This window comes from Pongo abelii, chromosome 6, assembly GCF_028885655.2.
Source record: "Pongo abelii isolate AG06213 chromosome 6, NHGRI_mPonAbe1-v2.0_pri, whole genome shotgun sequence".
Taxonomy (NCBI): Eukaryota; Metazoa; Chordata; class Mammalia; order Primates; family Hominidae; genus Pongo; species Pongo abelii.
The window spans coordinates 79,271,542-79,290,000 of record NC_071991.2 but is presented as its reverse complement, the minus strand read 5'-3'; the positions used below and the strand labels follow the sequence as shown (position 1 = coordinate 79,290,000).

Below are 18,459 nucleotides of genomic sequence, written 5' to 3'. Positions count from 1 at the left end.
CTGAGTCCCCCGCCCGGCGCAGGCTTCGCTCGACGAGTTGGTCCACACTGCGCTCTCCAGCCTACTGGGTCTGTGCGCCCTTTTCTTTGCTCCTTCCCTCCAGCCTGTAACCCACGTTTGACCCGGCTGGGGACATTTCTCGGCCGGAACTGGGGAGCGTGTTTTGCTTCCCAGCCCACGCTGGGCAGGCAGTGGCCTACTTTGCGTGGGGCGCCCCGTGCGCCTCAGTGACTCGGAGGGAAGCTGGCGTGGCCTTCGCTCTGGTTAAACTAGTAACAGTCAGGCTCTTTCCAGTGGGCTTTAAAGTGTTCCTCACCTTCATCCCTGACCGGGCCCCCTATCTAAATTTTCGCTACAGTGTTGGCTGCTCCTTTGTTCGTGGAGGCGAAGCAAAGAACCTCGGGCTGATGGTTCTCAGCACCCGAGGGGGACAAAGTTGCCGTGAGAGGCGCAGCCTGCTTGTGGGCTGGTCTGAGCTGTTGGTTGTGTTTTGTTTGAGGATTTGGTCCTCAGGAGAGTCATTTCAAAACATGCCGAGGATGCTTGATGCACTGAGCTTGGAGCTGGTGACATCAAGTCAACTGGCCGCGTAAACACCTGGGTGGCTCAAGCACAGCTTCAGGTACTGTTAAGCCGGGCACAGGGGCCCCGCTCCGCCCGGACAGCTGCCGCCTTGCTGCGCTGCGCACCCCAGAGAGCCTCCGGCACCGCCTCCGCTGCGGCAAAGCGGGCTGTTTGTCTGAGGGCCTCTGGCGCTCCCTTGGCCCAGACGCTGCACATTGTTAGGGCCAGGGACTGGGTCAAGGAGATTACGCAGACGCTGGGAGCACACGGGCAGAGTGGACCAAGAGAGGTCGGGGCATCATAGGGATTTTTCGAGGTAACCCTTATTGGGCTTTGGGGAGACTCGTTGCATGCCAGACCAGGAGCAGGGAGATGGCAGCAGTAGCCTCCTGGGTGACCGCTCCTGTGTATTATTTGCTTGCAGATCAACAAAAAACTACAGTGATTGAAAACGGGGAAATCAGGTTCAATGGAAAAGGGAAAAAGATTCGGAAGCCTCGGACCATTTATTCCAGCCTGCAGCTCCAGGCTTTAAACCATCGCTTTCAGCAGACACAGTATCTGGCCCTTCCAGAGAGAGCCGAACTGGCAGCTTCCTTAGGACTGACACAAACACAGGTAATTCCCGAGAAGCCCAAGTATCCCTGAAATGCTGGTACCGCTTGCAGATCGGGCAGGGACCACATCAGGAGGAATTGTTGGCCTAGTCAACCAAGGATGGAAGGAGCTTAATGACAAATGCCTTTTGCTCCAGTTATGCACTTTCCTGGGACAACACAGTTTGGAATGAATGACCTGGTATTGAATACTGGATTGGATTTGCACATCCTCCCAACCCTCGGCGACCCCACCCCAGCCTAGAATCCTTTTGTGACCAAACTCATAATTCAATTGAGTGTTATTCCAGAGCAGAACAACATGAAAGAGAACAAACATTTAGGAGAAAAAGGTGTACAAGCCAGGAGGCAGAATAAGGTTCAACTTTTTTAAGGATCCTTTTGTAGGCCCTGGGAACTAATAAGGTTTTCAACTCATTGACACAGAAAGAAAACTTGTGAAATGAACTAAGAAAAAACAAAGTAGGCATAGGTTCCAATGAGGTTTAGTGAAGGCTCCAAAGTGCAATCTATTTATCCTAGGAGTGTCAAGGAGGGTTTTTCTGAAGATTTCCTTAAGCACAGTGGTTAAGTCATCTGGGTGACAGGCTGATGTGGTCTGAGCTGCCTCCCTGGAGCACAGGACTTGGGTGTAGTGGCAGAGTTGGAGATCAAAGAGAAATGTTACCAAAATTGTAACAGGTGAAGCCACAGTTAAGTACGGTTACTGAAGTTCTCCCATCCTACTAATTTGAAAGCCATAGAAGGCATTTCAGATTTCACAAGAAGGAGCTTAGGTGAGTATATTAGGACCCTGGCCAAAAAGCCAGGCTGCAATCACCTGCAGTTTTTGTTGATTAATTTATCTACATGGAGTAAGTAGGCCTCATCTGATGTAGGTAATCTTCAGCAAGGGGACCTCAGGTTTTATGAGACTGTTGCTGCAGACTGATTGTGTGTTGACTTAAGACAGTTGTTCCTTAAGCTCTTTTTCAATTTAGCCTGTTTTCTCTTTCCATATTGCTATTTATAATATTTGGGGTTTGATATGAAGGGATTCCGGCTATTCAGTGACTTGTATGCCTCTTGAAAAAGTAGATTCTTATGGCTAGGGAATTTTAAAGTTAAAGGAAGCTGCACCATAAAATTTCCTTTTTCAAATAAAGTAGATCTGAAATGTTGGCCTAGATATGCTCCCATCCCAGATTCCCGATTCATGTTTAATTTTCAGAAGCCCTTTGACTTTTAGTTACTATACTAACAATCATGTGATGATCCTTGACCACAGTTTGACTAGGCAACATACAAAATAGAGAATGAAGGAGCTGCAGTCCTTAATCCCTTCAAGGTTATGGGGATATATTTCTGTCTGGAGAAAGATGCTTCATGTATAATCTATGGCATATGCAATATATGCATAGATATATTCAAGGCATTTAGTTATAAATGTACAGGCTTTAATTCCTTCAGTCATTTGCTCCTTGTACCTGTATAGAGATAACAGCTTTTGGGTATCTCTACGCATGTACAGGGAGAAAATGACTATGTAAAATAGGCATTTTACATAGACTAAATTTACATTACTAAATTTTATGTAAAATGACAAGACTTTCAGAGGAGGTGCATTCAATTGAATGGCTTTGATTTGAAAGGGCTCCTTTTAAAAATCCTTCTTTAGGCTTTGGACCTGGTCATCTCATTCAGTTTTTTCTTATTTATACTGTTGTTTTAAACCTACGCTAGCATGCAATTCTAGAATTACAATAACTTTAGGTATCCAGGCAAGATACCTAGTAGGTTAGAGGAAGTGGGAGTGTAAGAGGCTAGAAAGAGGTGGAAGGAGGCGGGGACTTGGCTTGTAGGCGCTGGCGGTGGTTGTTTTTTGTTTTTTTGCTTTTTTGGTATTGCTTCCAAATCCCCAAGTGATGCTAGAGGCACTGGTTTGATGTTTATGGGCCTAATGATTGCTGCATTTCTTGCAGGTGAAGATATGGTTTCAGAACAAACGCTCTAAGTTTAAGAAACTGCTGAAGCAGGGCAGTAATCCTCATGAGAGCGACCCCCTCCAGGGCTCGGCGGCCCTGTCCCCACGCTCGCCAGCGCTGCCTCCAGTCTGGGACGTTTCTGCCTCGGCCAAGGGTGTCAGTATGCCCCCCAACAGCTACATGCCTGGCTATTCTCACTGGTACTCCTCTCCACACCAGGACACGATGCAGAGACCACAGATGATGTGAGTTGTCCAAGGGAACACCCTAGGGAAACGTCTGAACAAGGAAAAGAGGATCCGGGACCTGCTTGTATCTGCGAAAAGGAGCCGAAGGAGCAGGCTTAGGAGAGAGCTCATAAGTGTGGCGAGAAGCCGACTAGGCTCATTCTCTCTCCCTCTCTTTTCTTTTCACTTCTTCCTTTCCTCCATTCCTTCTTTCTTTCCTTTTCCTTTCTACCTTTCTTTTCTTTTTGCCTTTTCACCTTTTTTCTCATTTACCTTCTCTCTTGAGCAACGTCAGTAATTGATCTTGCATCTCAGAGAGAGAGAAAGAGCATGTGTGAGAGAGAAACTGGTTTCTATGCCAGCACTCCTGAAACCCCTTACTGTAAGGATATTTTCTCTTACCCCTTGGGATCCAGGCTCTGAGTCTCTTCTTCTCTTTGGGAGTATCCATCAAAATGACTTTTTTTAAAAACAGATTTTCCCCCAACCAGAAGAATCTGCACAAACATGGCAGCATTTTTACTTGTTTAATGAGTTTAAGACATTACATGGTGAAAGAGAAGCATTTTGGACTCTTGCATTTTTATTTACCATTCCCAGACTGACAAGAAAAAGAAAAATCCTCACATAACAGCCCTTCTCTAAAGAAAAAGGAAAAAGTGGCTGTAAGATTAGAACATTGCTACAAAGGGAATGCTGCATGTTTTATCAAAATGCAATGACCAGGAATGATGGTTGATTAAAAAAAAAACAACAACAAAAACCACTCTTTCCCCACCCCAACCCCCCAAACCCTGAACTGGAATCAGGAAAGACGGAGGAAACAATCAAAATCGCCATTCTATTGCTTTGACACCTTTACTAGGTGAATTGGTGGCATTCACAAAGCTAATAGGGACGTTTATATCAAGAAACATTTCTGTATATATTGTTCAATTTTAGTTGTACATATACTTTGTATGTTTTTGTCTTCTTTCATATATGGAGTAAAAGCCACAAAACGCTAAGAGTGTCTTGTATATTTCTCTCTCTGTGTGTCTCTGTCCCTCTCTTTGCTCCCTCCTCCCTCACTTCCCTTCCCCCCATTAAATTTTCTATCACCCTTAAAAAATTCCTGTTTCCTAATATGGGAAGTCATATATATATATGAACATCAAGTGCCTGCAAAGATGTCAGTTTGCACTGCTAGCCTTTGTCTTAGGTACTTTAACATTATCCATGGATGTTCTTTCAGCTTTCTTTACATATTATGTTTTTATTGTAATTTCTACACATTTATCTACGTTTTAAACATTAAAATGACCTATCCTCAAGTTAACTTCTAGACATCACAGTAGTTTCTAGTGCTGAAACTGAGTATTCTCCTTTCCCTTTTCCCAGCCAAAATAATACAGCCATATTTGTCTTTGGATGCAGTTTTTTAAAATATAGGAAAGAAAAAAATAGAGAGTAGAGTGCACAATTATGCCTACTTAATGTTTAAAACCCATTGCTAGCTAGCTAGGTAGGAAAATGCACCATCCTGGATGAAATACATCCTTCCGATCTTGGGGAAAGCACAGAAATAATGAAAATGAAAAGTCCTTTCGTCATATAAGCAGGAAGCCCCATACTGCGAGAATTAATGGCTACAGACCTGGGCATCCTTCAAATTATGAACCTTGAAACCACTGAGCCATTTATCAGAAGTCAATAGAGATACTCAGAGTGCTCCATATAATGACAGCGACATACAGTCGTGCAAAAGGACAGTCACTATAATTAGACACAAAGCAAAGACTACTTACCAATATACCCGTTCCTTTTTTTGTTGAGCAACTTCCACGCTCAGTCAGTCTTCAGAATGGTTTAAAACCGATCAGTCTTGTCATTTTCTAGCATTCGCATTGTTACATTAGGAAAAATGTTTTCTTTTCTTTTTTCCCCCTTCCTACTGTGAAACTTTGGGTTCGTAGCTCCCCAGGATCAATTCTGAACAAAGCCTCCAGCTGCAGTGCCATCCAATTTGAAGCAGACATTGGGGACAATTTAAGGTTTTTATCCACAAGAAGGTTTTTTTCCATTCTCTTAAATGCAGCCATAATTAGAGTAATTTTTCATGTAGCCCGCTGATTACAGCGTTTTTACCGTCAAAGATAATTACCTGTAATTTTCTTCCACTTTTAATACTAAAAAGCCATCTTTATTTAGATTCAGGAACAGGAAAGGCGAAACAAAAGAGGGAAATTATTCTGTTATTCATACACAAATTGCAGAGACGTAGGACCTAAAATTGAAAATTAACCAAAATTATAATGCTGAAAAGAATGGAAGAGGCTGCAGAAGTACAGCTGGTAGTGGGGCTTTGCTGAATTATTCAAATTATGTTAGGGAGAATGCTACCATACATCGAAACCAACACTAATTTTTCTTAAAAAAAAATTCACCAGATACATGCCAAACCACTATGAGTGCATAACATTCTGAAACCCGGCAAATGCATGTTGACATATTCGAGGTGTTGTCATGATGCATTTGTATCTATTTCTTTATCTCTTAACAGGAGTTTAATTAAACAAGAAATTCTGCCAAGTAGTCCCCCCTCAGACTGCCCTTGGAACTGGGCTTTCTCTGGATCCTCTGAACCTTAAGGGTTAATGTTTTCACTCTTTAGAATGTATTGACCCTATGGTAAGTGGATTCCCGAGGGAGGGATTGGTAGGAGGGGCGTGGGCGAAAGGCATCGCCCAGTGGTGGTGCCTACTACGCCTCCCCACGTTCGAACTTCTCCAGAGGTTGCAGAGTTCGAGTTGTGGAGCCTAGTTCTGACCGTATTTCCTATTTAAAAAGAGATAAAGTGGGGGAGAGAGAGAACAATAGCTGGGGGTGGGGTAGAGGAGGGAGGGGATGAAGGGAACGATTTCTCTTTGGCACCAATAAACATCTCATTATCTTTTGACACAACTTAGTCAAAAGGTTTCTGCCGCCGGAGAAAGGCCTTTTCGCACTGGGATGGAAAGCCAAAGATTTCTTAGGCACTTAACATCTCTAGTTGCTTACAATGTCTACAGGGTCAGGAAACAGAGTCATCTATAGAACAGTACCGCTTCTTGCTGGAGACTTCCTTGGTGCGTCCCTAAATCTGGGTTTTCTAGCTCCCTAGCTCGGTTCTGCGTCTCAGCCAATCATGCCCCTCCAACCCCAAGGTCGCAGCGTTTGTGCTCGGCGGGCAGTAACTCCAAGATCCGCATAGCCTCCCCCCACCCCCACCGCCCCAACACACCAGCTTGAGGCAAAGACCCTGAAAAGCAGCCTTGAAGGGGTTCAGAGGCCAGTTATTCCGGAAACCTTCCCCCAAGTGGAGGAAAGATGTCGAAGGGGCTACACCGTCCAGAGATTCATCAGACTACACCTGCCTTTGCAAATGTCCGCATACCTGTGGTTCTAAAGGAGCCCCGTCGCGAGCTCCGTTTGATATCTTGTCGCCTCAAAATCTAAAATCATGGCCACGTGTAAAGACCTCTCTGGATTTACCCAGGATTAGCTGTGAATAATAATTTTCAAATAGATTTTAGCTTGGAATCTCCAGCCGAGTATCTCCACACTTTATAGAAACATGGTACTTTTCGCAGGCTCCAGTCACAAGCTGCACCAAATGCATCAACAACATAGAAAACAAGAAAGACAAATCGAATACTTAAGGAACCCATTCTCACTCGAATCCTTTCACTCAACAGAACAACAACCCTTTTTACTGTTAAAGGGGATAAAAGGTCAGCATAGAGAAATCTATAAAGCAAAGTTGTAGCCCATGATAAATTACAATGGCAACATGTATCTTGGAAAGTGTGAGAAGAGAAATAATAACTGTTCCTTGAAGTATGCAAGAAATAAAAACTTACCCTCAGTGAATATCTCTTAAGCAATGATCAGGGTCTAGAAATCTATACTGAACCGAAGCACAGGAGAATATTTTTCTGAGTCTCAGGGCAGAAGCTCTTTCTCTATATTCTTGGTTGAGTGAGCACATCCAGGTGTGAAATTGTTTGCACACCCCAGCACCTCTTATATTGCCAGCAAAATTAGCTGTTATTACTGTCACTGTTTAGTGATGGTTAGCGTGGTACAAAAAAAAAAAAAAAAAAAAAAAACTGCTGTAATCAAGACCTGGCGCATCTTTGCAAATTACAGATAATTGTAAACGTCCAGATTATGATAATAGCATCCTAATCCAGCCTGCAATATAATTATTACAGAGTGTTACATCTGAAACTGTCCAGTAGGGCTAATTCAGGCATTATTTAGACCCTATTTTTGCACTGCAAATGGGTTGCTGAGCTGAAAATGTACGATTGTAATTTCACAGGGCACTCAATGAGTAATGGTATAGGAAGAGGAAAATACAAAAGTGAAATGTGAACAGTAGCGATCAAATCAAACCCTGAAGGACAAAAGACTGTTTGATTCATATGGAAAAAGAAGAGCGAGAATTAAGAAAATAGCAAATCAGTGGTCTGAAGCATATCATGTCCAAATCTTCAATAGTGCAGGGCTGATGTGTTTGCAAGGGCTGCTGCATCTGCTGCTTGTCTGGAGTCTAAAATAATTTTTCTTTTTCTTTTTTTTTTCCAACCCCCTGTCTTTTTTCCCCCTTCTCTCTCCAGAACATTTTCCTATTTTAAAAAGGTGTCCCTCCCCCAAAGCAAAGAACATTTGTCAGTTTCACCATTGTTTCCACAAAATCGCCTCAGAGTGTGCCTGTCACTTGTTTATGAACATTTTCTTAAATGAATTTGCTGTCTCTCTTGTTATCCAAGCAAAATGCCCTTGGGCACTTGTGTTTCTGCCCTCCGACTTCATTCTCTTTCAGCAGGAACTAAGTCATAGAATCCTAAAGGATGTTAGCAGAAAATGTATTAATTGCTGCTAATTAAATATAGCCAGCTGGGAAGCTGTCTTCTCCAGTTGGCTTGGCTGGCTATTGGTTTTAATCCTATCATTAACTTTTATTAATTAACACTCCCCCCCACACACACACATATAAACCAGTCCAGCTGCTTCTTTTGCTACCTGTCGCCAATGTGCTAAAATTAGCAAGGTCAATCTTATTAAAATATAGGAGGACCAAAGAAGGAGGGAGTTAGAGCAAGAGAGGGAGAGTTAGAGCAAGAGAGGCTGGAGAGAGGCTGGGGGATTATGCTGGTCCAAGAGTCAAAGAGCTCTAGGGGTTCAAGCTGTTTCTTCCAGGAGGATGAACCCTGCCCTGGTGGAGGGTTCTGGAGTCTAGTTCTGGTTCCTGGTGGGGACCTCCTAGTCAAAGATACCTAAAGCCCATTTATCCCCAGGAGCTCAATTTTCCCACCATGAATACAGAGAATTTCCTAGGCATCTTTTCTAGCCTCTGGGCCAATGTGTGTCGACTCTCCCTCCTCCCACCACTTCACAGACCCGGGAGCTGCCCAACCAGGGCCACCCTGCAGGGTGGCAAGCAGGCTTCCTAGCTCTTGTGAATTTAAGGGCAATAATGAAATGTCCCCTGTTTAGTGACCCCTGTTTATAGATGAAAGTTGAGTCCATATCCTGCTCTTCCTCCGCCCCTCTTCCCTGACCTTGCAAATGGCAAGTGGCGGAAATAGTCCTGGATGACAATAAGCTTCCATTGGCAGGTTTCTGTCTTCTTGGTTAGTGGAAAAAAAAAAAAAAAAAAAAAGCCTTTAAAATAAATCATAGCTTGGGAACTGTTTACCACCCTTCACCCTCACCCACTTCTTAAAAAAAAAAACAAAAACAAAAAAAACACTAGACTGCACGGTGAAGATCCTGCAGAGAATCCTTACCAAAGCTAGGAGAGAGGGAGGGTATGTGTGTAGAATGATGTTATAAAGCCGTTTTTTTTCCTTCCTGTGGTGAAAGGTCGTAATGTGTGGTATTTCACGGTTTTATATAAATCTTGGTTTAGGATGTGGAACAGACTCAATAATACATGTACTTTTGGCAAAGAGACTCCTTCGGATCCCATAAATCAGAAGTAAATAAGAAGTCCAAGTGAACAAAAGAGCAGGAACATTTAATTGATGCAAAACAGGACTCTCATCTGCTTTAAAGAGAGGTTCATGTAAATTCTCTCAGTTCCTATCTTTACGGTTAGAGCCCGACCTATAAAACAGGTTATTACATTACAGCCGGCAGCCTCGGATGATTGAAAGGAAAGGCTCCCCACCCCCAACACACACACACACACACACACACACACACACACACACACACACACACACACACGCAATAGATACAATGTATACTTTCTGCCCTGAGGAATCTAAAGCCTGTCAGACGCAACAGAAAACGCTGGGGGTGGAGGGGGGGGAAGAGACAGGGCTGCGTAGAAAATATTTAACCAGTCCCACATGTGTCACCGCTATTTGGGCTATTTTTAAGGCCCAGAGTTCGCTGCGACTGGGCTGAGGTTGAAAAAAAACCAAGCACTGTGTGCAAAGACCGCGGGCAACCTGGGAGCGCGAGCCGAGGCCGAGAGCAAGCCGCAGCGCCCCCTCCCCAAGCTCTGGAGCGGCGGGAGCCTCCAGCGGCTACTGTGGGAGGGGGTGCTTAAGGGTGGAGGAGCTGGGTGACCGCAGGCGGATCCGCCGGCGTGGCGAGCTTCCCAGAGGTGCCCTAGGGCGTCTGCCCTCTGGGTGTGCCTCCGGGAGGGCTAGAGAGCTCTAGGTTGGCAAGATCCCAGTGACCAGTGGGAGGCGCGCGATCCAAGGGGTTGCAGGGATGGGGCGGAGAGTAGGGGCGGTTGGGTAGCCTAAAGGTCCCTCTCCCAGAATACAAGGAAGCGCTAAGAAGGAGGATGTGGGGGCAGTGTTCCAGCAGGCATCCCAGGCTCTTCGGGCTGGAGAGCTCAGGAGACTGAGCGGTGTCAAGGCTGGAGTGAGCTACAGGGTGCGCTGGGAGGAGGTGAGCGCAGCCTGGCTTTGGCGCGCTGTGGGTGACTCCCAGGACGGCGCGGCCAGGACGCCGCGAGCCGTGGGGCGTCCGGTGGGATCAAAGGAACCAGAGAAGGCCAGCCGACGCGTCTGGGATTGTGGGATAAGGGGCGGGAAAGAGGAGATTGACATGGGCGGGGAGATCCTGGCCTGGCCGGTGTCACCGGAGGGGGTTGTGTGCGCTTGTGTCTTTGTGCGGATCAACGCTCTCCGGCCTGAGGCCGTGCCCTGGGTGGATCCGAGTGTGAGTGGACAGGCTCCCGGGTGGGTGCCCCGACGGGAGGGAGAGCGAGCGAGCGAGATCAAGGGCAGCGAGGTCTGCGGGTTCCTCTGTGTGTGTGTCTCAGGCCCTGTGGCTCAGCACTGGAGCCGCCTGGCACCCACAGGAATGCGGCTTCTCTCGGATCCCCAGGCCGCCCCTTGTCCCACAAGGAGGTGGCCGCCAGGAAAAAGGGGGGGAAAAGGGCAGAAATCCGCCTAGCTCAACCCGAGCCTCAAACAAAGGCCAATTTATCTGATCTCTTACGGGAGGGCCCAGGAGGTGGTCTGGGCACCGAGGAATCGCGCTGGCCCTGACCGCATGCCCCAGCTTTCCTGGGGTTTGTGAGGAGCTCTGAAGGTGGGGGTGAGGTGTTGTAAGTAAGGGGTGGGGAGTATGAAGACGCCCACTGAAAAGAGCATTAATCTTAGAAAGGACTTGATTCGTCTTGGGAGCACTAGACTGAGAGCTAGGCAAGTGGAAACCAGAAGGGGCAGGCAGAGGGGTCACCCAGTGCGATGTGAAGAGTGGGGCCGGCTGGTCCGGGAATATGCTGGGGAGTGGAGCACGTTTATATTCGACGTAGGAAAAACAATGGAGAGGAAGAGAAGGTGGAAGGGAGGGCGAGGGAGAGAAACATCACATAGATATTTTTAGACTTTGCTGAAGATCTGTTATTTTTACATCCTTGGGCGCGGGACTGCAGGGAGTTAAATTCCCCTGAGAGAATCCCCATGGTGCCAGGGAAAGCCCGCTGCAGACTGGTTTACCAGAATATTTTTGTCCACGGCTCCCAGACCAAGCTAAAAAATAAAAACCGCACGAGAGAAGAGGCCTTTGCGAGTGGAAGAAGTGAGGTTAGCACAAGGGAAGGAATCTTGAAACCAAGTCTGTGTCCGCGCGGCGTTGGTCTGGGCCACCTCGCAATGGGGCTTTAGTGATCTTAACGACAAGTAGCCTCAAAGCTAGGGTGGAGGAGTGGTCATTTAAAAAGAGCTTCCCTCTTTCTCTAGAAGAATCTGAACCCTCCCTTCCCTCAGCTCGGCAGCGCCCGGTGAATAGGGATGAGGAAGGGATCCCCCTTCTTTTCCACCAGTAATGGGGCTGGGGAGATGATAAGGACAGCTGGAAAAATATCTGCCCTCTTTGTGTGCACAAAGGAAAACAGTATGTTCCAAGCACATTCTTGCCACTCACAGGCAGCCAGTAGGTGAGAAATATCGGAGGTGTGCAGTGGGTGCGCCCTTACCCCCAACCTTCCCAAACACGCACCCCTTGGCAGGGATAGGCGTCCGCGCAGGGGAAAGCCAGGCGCTGGCACACCGCGGGCGCGAGTTTCTCCCAGTCGGAGTCGCCAGAAATAAAGCGCTAGCTCTCGGTGTAATGGAAACTCCCGAAATCCTTACAAGCAAAGAAAGAAAAGCAGGAAGTGGATATCTTCATCTCTTCCCGAATCCCCCTATTCTGTGTGAACGCAGAAAACAAAATGGGGCACCCTTTGGCTTCCCGCCCCCCCGCCCCCCGCAAACCTTCCTATTGCCCCCTCTTCCCTGAACCCAGTGCTCATTCCGAGAAAGTACGGCTGGAGCGGATTGGGGAGACGGAAATATTGAGTCGCGGCCGCTGGGGGTGCGGGAGGAGGGGTCCACAGGCCAGGCTGCCGGGCGTAGTTCTGCCTCGGAGCCAGGCTGCGGGGTATGTCTAAAGAGCGGTCAAAATACTGATTCCTCCAAGAAGCAAGCTGTTCCACACTGGCGGGCCTGGTAACTCTTCTAGAAAAAAAGGAAAGGAGAAAAGAACGAAAAAAATAAAAGAGGTGGAAGGAAGGTAGGGAGAGAAGAGGAGGAGGAGGCAGGCAGAGAGACAGAGAGAAAATGTGAGAGAGAGAGAGAGAGAGAGGAGAGAGAGAGAGAAACATGCAGGTAAGGTAAATTCCCCTCAGGGCACATAGCGTGCCTTTTCAGGTCTAGTCTCCCAACCCTGGAAGAGCCTTCTGAGAAATCCTCAGTGACAGGATATAATTTTTTATGCTCTCATCTACCCCCACTTTAAGAAGGCTCTTTTGTCACATTTATTGCTGCTGACTTCCTAGCTGTAAAATATTTCGCATGCATCTTGTAATTTCCAACGCAGCATTTTCCTTCGTATCCTAAGGAAATAGAGTCCGGCCCACTGAAGGACGGCCAGACAGAAAGACACCTACAATTCAGGCCTGGGTCTTTAGACGCAGTGCGTAGCTCTCTGGTCATGCTGTTGATATCTACATGCAGGAGTGCAAGAAGAAGGAAGGGACACAGGGCACAGCTGCAAAGTCCTTCCTCTCTGTCCCAAAGAAGGCTTCCCAAAGGAGAAAACCCTCTTAAACAGATTCTATTTTGCATCATTTAGAACCTGTTTTGCCACTGTTTTATGTAAAAGCAAAACAGAGGAAGCTCCTTCCTGAAAAAAGGAAGGAGGGAAGGGAAATATTAAGAGTATTATCTCACACAAAATGAAATCAATACGGCGCCACAATGCTTTCATTCCTTCCTTTCCCCAACCCTGAAGTTCCCTCTTCACAATATCTGCAATGTTTTCATCTCTCGAAAAGAGCTGATACATTTATAATCATACTCCAAAGAGTCCAAGGTTCTATCACTTGCCATGCTCCAAACATTTTAGATTTTTAAAAAATGTAATAGGTGTGAGGAGAGATTTCTTTTTCTTTTCATTTTCTCATCTCTGGAAACTCCCTTTGAAGGGTAATTTGTCTAATTGCTCTGGCACTACACAGAGGCTGATGGGTGGGGGCGCTTCTCCAAGATAATTGCTTTGAGCTTAGAATTCAGAGGAGTTATTGAGGGATTTCTGTTGCCTTCTAACTCACATACAGGGTGAGAGGGATGTATTTTTATTTCAGCATTACTTTCTACCTGAAACAATTATATGAGATATGGCAGTACTATATACACGCCATATATATATTATATATATATATATATGCACACACACACACAAAGTATAGCATTGAACATATATACATATACAGTCTGCATGCATGCAGCCCCGACTTCTGTTTTCTTTTTTGCTTTGTTGGATCTCTGCAGAGCTTGTCTTTCTTTAGTTGCCTTCAATAAAACTTCACTAGCCAGTTATCAGAGGGGCAGAATGAAGTATTTTTCAGAAACATTCCGCTTTTCATGGTCGAAATAATTTTATTTATCCAGAATATACAGTTTAATTCCTCTATCTACACTTATTTACATGGCTAAAATAACATTGAAAAAAGTCTTTTGAAAAGTTGAGGTCATAGATTTCAAGGCACCATTGAAAGTGTCCACAGTTGCGCAAAAAAAGTCCTCTGTAAAAAAAGGGGGGGGGGTCTTTTGAAATGCAATAACTTACATGCAAAAAAAAAAAAAGCTTTACACATGAATCTTTTTGTTTCAGTTTTCCGAACTTCCCCATATGAATTCCTTTATGATTTTCTGGAACAGCAAAACACAGTAGTCCCAAAAAAGAGAGTAAGAGAGAGCAGCCCATCTAATAGAGTGTCCCGGAGGCCAGCGCCAGCGGGTGCTGTAAGGAGCCGGGCGGCGGCAGGTGGGAATTGATTGAGCTGGCTGCACTTGTGTACCAGGATGCAGAGTTCTCCAGGTAGCTGGACGCTGGGGACTGGTTGGAGGTCGGAGGGTGGGCATGAGGGTGGTGGCTGAGCGAGCGGGACGAGCCCTGGGGCTCCCATACCGCTGGAGACTGGGGCGAGTTACACGCCATTGGGTCGCTGGAGCTGGGACTGTGCTCCGGGGGCATCTCCCCGTTTTTCATGATCTTCTTGATCTTGGATCTTTTGTTCTGAAACCAGATTTTCACCTGAGTTGGGGAACAAAGGCACACGTTACCGGGACACTCAGAGGTCGCCCGCGCCTTCCCCGGGGCGGCGACTGGAGGCATCTTCGGGCCTCTGGGCGGCCCAGCCCTGCCTGGCGTCTCCCCGCCGCTTGCGGCCTACCGCCAAGAAGCTATGCCTGAGGCAAACCATGGAGCTCTGGCCCCAGAGGGCGCCCTGGCCGGCTCGGTGCGCCCCGGCCCAGCGAGGCCACGACCCCAAGGCTTGTCTTTTGTTTGGCCTGGGGGTGGGGGACGCGAGCGCGGCGGGTGTGCGCCCGATCGTCCGCGGCGGCGGCGCCCCCCGTGTAAGCCTGTGCAGGACGCGCGGAACGAGGCGAAGGTCTCCAAAACAATCGCGGGAGCCTGGCAGGGAAGGGGCGTAGGGCGGGCTACGCGCGCCCGTGGTGAGAAAAAGGAGCGAGCTCCCAACCTCCCGTCCTACTCCCTTGACTCCCTCTGCAGCTCAGAGAGGCCAGAATCTGACTGCAGCTCTTGGCGGCGACTCGAACATTCTTTATGCTTCCGTAGGCCCCAGCTGGGTTGGAGGAGTAAAGGGAATGGGACAATCCAGGAAGACTTCCCACGTACAATAGCGCCCCCCACCTCGCGACCCTCCGGCGGCCGTGGCCTGAAGCTCCCGTAGGCTCAGGGCACGACCCTTCAGTTTCTCCGCTCCAGGCGACGTTCTCAGCCTTTTCTTAGCCTGAGACCACCGCGAGGACACCAGGCCCTGCTCACCCCGAGGAGGCTCTCCATTGTTAAGAAAACCAGATAGCTTCTCTAGACTGCCAAGGCCGCCCTAGAAATAACCCTCCGCTTGCTTTCAACCCGCGAAATTGGCCCCAGAGGTCCGGAGGCCCGCTGCGGGGTGGGGGCGGGGGGCGCGGTTAGTGCGAGGTATCTCCAGACCGCTGATGAATCCCATTCCCACCGTCTCAAGGCCTGACTCACCGAGGGAAAAGCATAGGGGCTGGTGTCTTTGGGTCTGTTAGTTTCTCACGGGTACTGTCGAAACAGCTCCAGTCCCATCACGACTGAACCGCGCGACCCAACCAGACGTGCAGCTCAGGCAGGTCTAGTGCATGGCAGCGGCGTATTTACCTGTGTTTGTGTCAATCCCAGCGAGGCGGCCAGCTCGGCGCGTTCCGGCAAGGCGAGGTACTGAGTCTTCTGAAACCTTCTCTGTAATGCGGCCAGCTGAAAGCTGGAATAAATAGTCCTGGGTTTACGAACTTTCTTTGGTTTGCCATTCACCATTCTCACCTCGGGCTCGGCCACTTCTTTCTCTAAATAATCAAAACAGACTCAGTTAAAGCTTGTCACCAGACAATGCCCCTTTTGCGGAAGGGCCTCAAATAGAGTCCTAGAGTTTCTTACCACTTAGTCTTCATTCTTTGCCCATATCACCACCACCTTTGCTTTTCAAGACCGCGATAAATATGCTCCTCCCCCAAATATGGAAAAGCAGGATAGCCTCTGATTAATTCCTACTCTGTTCATTCAGATAGTTTGTGCAAAGCCCTTCCTACAACACAGCTTTCTCCTTGGCATCTGGGATTCAGCTCTTGCGGTGGTTCCTTCTCCTGGACTTGTTTTTATGCCCACCCTGTGCTCCCCCGCGTTTCCGCCCCTCCCCAGGCTTCAAGAACACCAGCCCCTCCCCAGGCTTCAAGGAGGTGGCCCTGGGCCGTGACCCCGCTTCTGTCGGCGTCTGTTCGGGCGCCCGCAGAAGCCAGACGCTTGGGCAGGGAAGACGCTAACCGAGGTCTCCAAAGTTCAAAGACCCACAAGCAAACTATGCTCCTTCACTTCAGCAGCAAGCGGTCGAGGCCGCCGCAGACAGAGGGTCGATTATGCAGCCCCCATAATCTCGCTGCAGATCTGCGAGGGCACAGATGTGTCTGGTTTCTTTTACAAATAGACTTAATATGTTCTTGGCAAAAAAAAAAAAAAATCTTCCACTTATGCACGAAATACAGAGAGAGCGAAAGAAACGAAGACACCTCAACCCGGGGCTCTCTTTTAAAGTTCAGCAAGAGTCACACATTGAGAAGGAACCGGTGGTGGGATGTTTTCGTAGGAAAGGGGCGGCAGGTCAGGACGAGATTCTCACTGTCATGAGTATGGGTTTGGGCGGGAGGGGGAGGGATTGCCAAACGCGTGTTGTACAAACGTGTCCTGGGGCTATAACTCCCCTTCCTCAAAACTACCACCCCTCTGGAACTGACGGAGAACCTCTCCAGGGTGTGTGTGTGTGTGTGTGTGTGTCAAGTTCCAGGGAGAAGTGTGGAGGATGAGGGCTGTGGTCTCAATTCTACCAGAGTAGGGGATGCTAATATTAGCAGGATTATTAATGTGCTGGTGGGAGGAGATCAAACCTCACCAATAAAACCTCTCCGCCGAGCCTCATGCCCCTCTCTTACCCAAGCTCACTAACCCTCTTAAACTCTCTAAGTAAGTTTCAAAGTGGACGAAAAAGGAGGACGGAAAGACAAATTGTGGGCGCCTATGGAGACAGAAAAAAAAAATCTATCCTACAACGTGACCCCTCAGCAACCCTCCTCCACCTTTAAATGGCTTTTTGTTTTTGGAAATGCCTGGATAAACCGCAAAACTCTCGGCGCGCTCTTCTCTGGCTGGCTACAACTCCTTAACCCCCCACCCCCACCCAGCGTGCTCAGGGCACCCGCACCGTGCTAGCTTGTGGCGGCTCTCAAACTAATCCTGACTGAGTCTTTGAGGCAGCTTTCTATTCCCACTCGCACCAACCCAGCACGCTTACCAAAATTCCCAACAACTAACCTCCTCTTTATTACGCAAACGCCAGGAGCTGCTTGATTCTTTCTTCTCTCCACCCCTATCCCCTTTCCAGCCTAGCCGGCTTCCTGGCCGGGCAAGCTGGGAATTCAGCGACTGAAGGGCCTTGGAAGGTGCCGGAGGGGAGAGACGCTAGTTCGAACCTCCACAGGGCTCTCCTACTAAAAATCCCCAAAATGCTGGCCCGAGAAACTCTCTTTGTCGGAGAGTCTGAGTCCTACTCCCTTAAAGCCGCGTGCGCCCCCACTGCCGTGAACCGCTGTGGCCCCCAATCTACCACCCCATCTCGCGCCCCCAGCGTCCTAGTCGCCCTGTATCTGCCATGTACCTGGCTGGTTGGTGGCGCTTGGCACGCGGTTGTAGGCGCCGCCGTACTGGTGGTAGGAGCTAGCGTAGCTATAGTCGGCATAAGCTTTGGCTGGGTAGCTCCCGGCAGAGCCGTTCACGCCGTGATACTGATACTGGTAGGGGTTGAGCGCTTTGCCATAGGAAGCCGAGGTAGGAGAGCAGTAGCCGTGCGGGGCTCCCCCCGTAGGGCTGTAGTAGTCAGAATCGGTAGCTGAAGACTCGGGCAAAGTTGGCGATTCCTGAGACGGATGGTGCATAGCTGCGGACGTCTGGAACGGAGCTTGGAAGTCGCCGGATCGGATGCTGGGGACCCTTCTGTCAAACACTCCTGTCATCGCTCACGGGCGGCGGCAGCGGCTGTCCTTGCTGTTGTGGCGGCGGCAGCTGCCCGAGTTGGCTGTGGGGCTGCTCTGGTCTAAGCAGACATGGCTGTGGGAGCGAGGGAGGAGGAGGAAGAGGAGGAGGAGAGAAGGAGGAGGCGGCGGCCGCGGCGAGGAGGAGGCTGGGAGTCGTGAAGTCTCTGTCTCCGGCCGGCTGACTGCTGGCTGAGGCGCAGCACAGCCTTGGTTAAATCCTTAATTGCGCGCTTACGCACAGCGGGGTGGATCTGGTTCTATTGGCCAGGGCCTCGGGAGCAGCAGTAACACCCTAACTCGTCCAACTAGTTTTAGCACAACAAAGCATTGCTTAAAAAGGGGGTGGGGGGTACGGAGGGGGTGTGTGTGTTTGTGTGTGTGCGCGCCCGCGTGCTTGTATGTGTTTTTGCTTGTTGTGGAGTGGGGAGGGGGTCTTAGTCTATCTGTTTTTAGTAAATTCCAAAGACATCGC

The 18,459-nt window shown here is 48.5% G+C and overlaps 2 protein-coding genes across 2 annotated transcripts in view; one reads left to right on the top strand and one right to left on the bottom strand.

The window, feature by feature from the left end:
- DLX6 (distal-less homeobox 6) overlaps window positions 1-4,460 on the top strand; it is a 5,575-nt gene extending 1,115 nt beyond the window's left edge. The window contains exons 2-3 of the mRNA XM_002818218.4: window positions 989-1,182; window positions 3,143-4,460. Of these exons, the coding sequence (XP_002818264.4) occupies window positions 989-1,182; window positions 3,143-3,394 (446 nt within the window). The 3' untranslated portion in view covers window positions 3,395-4,460. The remainder of the gene's footprint in view (window positions 1-988; window positions 1,183-3,142) is intronic.
- A 9,310-nt stretch (window positions 4,461-13,770) lies between these two features.
- DLX5 (distal-less homeobox 5) lies at window positions 13,771-18,174 on the bottom strand. Its single transcript, XM_002818233.3, has 3 exons — window positions 17,612-18,174; window positions 15,568-15,752; window positions 13,771-14,448 (listed from the first exon to the last, which is right to left on the bottom strand). Exons 1-3 carry the CDS (start codon window positions 17,964-17,966, stop codon window positions 14,119-14,121), a joined length of 870 nt encoding a protein of 289 aa, XP_002818279.1. The 5' UTR covers window positions 17,967-18,174; the 3' UTR covers window positions 13,771-14,118.
- Between the last annotated feature and the right edge of the window lie 285 nt (window positions 18,175-18,459).

Coding starts and splice junctions, on each gene's coding strand:
- DLX5 (XM_002818233.3), bottom strand. CDS start 17,966: ATGACAGGAGTGTTTGACAGAAGGGTCCCCAGCATCCGATCCGGCGAC. Junction 15,753..17,611: donor AAGCGCCACCAACCAGCCAG/GTACATGGCAGA, acceptor TTGATTATTTAG/AGAAAGAAGTGGCCGAGCCC. Junction 14,449..15,567: donor TGGGATTGACACAAACACAG/GTAAATACGCCG, acceptor TCCCCAACTCAG/GTGAAAATCTGGTTTCAGAA.